This window comes from Plasmodium sp. gorilla clade G2 (assembly GCF_900097015.1).
Source record: "Plasmodium sp. gorilla clade G2 genome assembly, chromosome: 9".
In the NCBI taxonomy this organism is placed as follows: domain Eukaryota; phylum Apicomplexa; class Aconoidasida; order Haemosporida; family Plasmodiidae; genus Plasmodium; species Plasmodium adleri (nom. inval.).
The window spans coordinates 1,313,462-1,315,725 of record NC_041701.1 but is presented as its reverse complement, the minus strand read 5'-3'; the positions used below and the strand labels follow the sequence as shown (position 1 = coordinate 1,315,725).

The 2,264-nt window shown below is 20.4% G+C and overlaps 1 protein-coding gene across 1 annotated transcript; it reads right to left on the bottom strand.

Annotated features, from left to right (window-relative positions):
* Positions 1-230: 230 nt before the first annotated feature.
* PADL01_0935100 (cytoadherence linked asexual protein 9, putative) lies at positions 231-1,880 on the bottom strand (the record flags this gene model as incomplete). The annotated part of the gene is given in 4 exon segments (XM_028682044.1): positions 231-398; positions 478-558; positions 572-759; positions 1,106-1,880. The coding sequence occupies 4 exon segments, from the start codon at positions 1,878-1,880 to the stop codon at positions 231-233; spliced, it is 1,212 nt and encodes a 403-aa protein (XP_028538361.1).
* Positions 1,881-2,264: the final 384 nt, after the last annotated feature.

Here is a 2,264-nt window from a genome sequence, read left to right as displayed (position 1 = left end):
ACCATTATAATATCCTGGTAAATACTAAGGAACTTACGTAAGCATCATTATTTCCATCTGATGGTATAATTTAATAAAAAAAAAAAAAAAAAGTATGTATAGATCATTAAAAACATAATTCTTCATTTACATATTTTATATCTCATTTATATTTTAATTAAATTACTTAAATTCCAACAAATTTAAAAGATGCAAATATAATATATCACTATTAAAAACATGTAATATTTTTATAAATAAAAATAATTTGTAAACAAATTAAATGGATCAACTACTTTTGAAGCAGGAAACATTCTCTGTGAAAATTTATAGTTGTTATTATCGTGAAATTCTACACCCTTTTTCTTGTTCTTGTTTAAATCTTTCACTTTCATATATATTACACTCCTTTCTACTTCCTACACATAAATTGTAAAATTTCTTTTAAATGTTTATTTCTAAATAACCTGTACATTCAAACTTAATTTATGCACGTACCAATAATTCCATCTGATATTTATTAATATGATGTATTAAAAACTTAAAACGGAACATTCTTCTGATGTCGAAAAATATATTATTCTTTAAAATATTGTTCTCTTCTTTTCCATTTGTCCTCATACAAACTACTTTCATCACAAATCAAATCTAACACTTTAAATCTATCAGATTGATTAAATTTTAAAATACTCTGCCAGTTAAGATATTTCAAACTTCCTATTTCAAAATACTTTTTATAATTCTTTAGAGCTAATTTTAAAGTAATAAAATGTCCAATAGCTATAAAAAAAAAAAAAAAATAAATAAATATAAATAAAAATATATATATATATAATTACATATTTAAACTTTAAGTATACAGCTAAAACAAATAAAAATTTTTTATGAACATATAGGCAAAAAAACATTTTATTATGCACATACAGCCAAAAAAAAAAATATATTAGGAACATACAGCCAAAAAAAAAAAAAAATATTATGAACATACATCCAAAAAAAAAAAAAAAATATTATGAACATAAAAATAAAAAAATTTTATCATCCACATATGCATAACCACAAAAATAAATCTACTATAATCATAAATATAATAAAAATACATTAAAATTTTAATATATATTATTACCTATATAATGTGAACCAATCAAATTAAACATTCCTATATGGTAATAATTTGCTAATTTATCTAAATTTTCCATAAGTTCAATACTTGGATGGTTCGTAAATAAAAGATCATCATAATCAATTATATCAGATTTCGTTTCTATAGGCATGTATGTAGAAATACCCTTTTTAATAGCTCTATGAGTTAATTTATTGGTATTGAATATCCTGTCTCTGAGTCTTAAAGCATTAATGGTATGTTCGTTTAATTTTTTTTCTTTATTTGTAAAAAGTTTATTCATTTCTAATAGAGATTGTTTTATATTATTTGTACTTTTATAAGCATCCATTGGTGTTTTCATAAATTTTATTATTTTTAATGTTCTGATAACAATGTTTTTCCTTTTAATCTTATCAGATATTTCAGGTTTATATTCTAGAGTTATTTGAGTTTTTAAAGCATGTTCATATTTTACTATATCATTAGCACTACAATTAGCTGTAGGTATTATATATGGTTTTTCTGCCCCATCAGCATTTAATTCATTAAGTATTTTAAAATTTGACATATTTAAATACTTATCAAGATCACCTTTCATCATTGGAATCTTTAATTCATCTTGTTCTAATGTCTGCAATAACAGATTTTCTAAATTGCTTAAGCTATTGTATAACTCACCATTGTCTAATATGCTTTTTATTTCATTTATATTATCTCCTTTGTAGGTACATTGTATATTTCGTGCTAAGATAAAAATTATGTAAAAAATCGTTGGTTGAATAAACCAAATTATCATTTTACAATATTTATTTTATTTAACTAATTTATGCATGAAGTAAAATCTATTACTATTTATTAAATAAATATTCTTTTTCTTCGTGACAAAATAATAGGAAAAGAAATAAAATTAAAATAATGTATAAAACATAACAAGGTACATGGTTATCTGTTAATTAATGAATAATTCCAACAAACCCTGAACCCATATATCAAAAAGGAAAAAAAATAAATAATATAATAGAGAAAATAATATAATAAAATAAAATAAAAGATCTAAAACAATTTCTTTTTAAAATAAAATTTACTATTTATGAAAAAATATAAAAGTATTACATACTAAATAATATATTATATATATATATATATATAAATATATATATATAATTCATGTAATTACATG